General features: G+C 42.6%; 1 protein-coding gene across 1 annotated transcript in view; it reads right to left on the reverse strand.

Moving 5' to 3' along the window:
• Positions 1-376: 376 nt before the first annotated feature.
• LOC103365675 (claudin-18) overlaps positions 377-810 on the reverse strand; it is a 5349-nt gene continuing 4915 nt past the window's right edge. The window contains exon 5 of the mRNA XM_008293168.1: positions 377-518. Coding sequence (XP_008291390.1) covers positions 377-518 — 142 coding nt within the window. The remainder of the gene's footprint in view (positions 519-810) is intronic.

Raw genomic sequence — 810 nt, forward strand, 5'->3', positions numbered from 1 at the left:
ATTAGTGCTGTGAAGCATGGCCTGCTTTGTTGTCTATTTTACTCTAAATGCGACTGTAATATACTAAATGAACATCATACTGTATAAAACCGGATGTAAAACCCAAGATTGAGACCATAAATTCATTAATAAAATGTTAACTGAGGCAACAGATGAAGTGAGAAGCAGGCTCATTGCTCATAGACTTCTATATATTCAGACTGTGCATCCAGAGGAGTCGCCCCCTGCTGGCTGTTAGAAAGAATGCAGGTAGAAGCCACTCGTACGTTGGCTTTACTTTTAACACCCAGGGGCTACGTCCATCTTTTACACTCCATCCATGAGAAACTCTTATCACAGAATATAAAACAGAGGTATTCACAAGGCCGACTGGGTCCTAGACGTAGTCAAACATCTGGTTCGACTGCCGTCCGTCCCTGCTCTGAGCTTTGTAGGAGTCGTTGTAGACGGGCCGAGATCTGGTGTCCGACTTGTACATGGTGTGCTGAGAAGCGGCTTTGTAGGCCATCCCATCATACCTGAGGGAGAGTAAACATAAATACATAAATAAACGAAAGAACAGCACACATCTAAAAATAGTTCCTGGAGTAGATTATAACAGATTCACACCTGCTTCAGCCTTTGCAACTGTCTGTAATCACTGATTATTAACCCTCTGAAACTCAAGCAGCTTCTCAGTGCTTTTTGTCACATTTGTAATCGCTGTTGGCTTATTACACTGAAATGTGAAGTTCTGCAGCTGTATGGAAACAGCACAACCATGGCTGGAAGTGGAGAGAACTCAAACCATAGACTGTATAAAAGATGGAC

This window comes from Stegastes partitus, unplaced genomic scaffold, assembly GCF_000690725.1.
Source record: "Stegastes partitus isolate 25-593 unplaced genomic scaffold, Stegastes_partitus-1.0.2 Scaffold862, whole genome shotgun sequence".
Taxonomy (NCBI): domain Eukaryota; kingdom Metazoa; phylum Chordata; class Actinopteri; family Pomacentridae; genus Stegastes; species Stegastes partitus.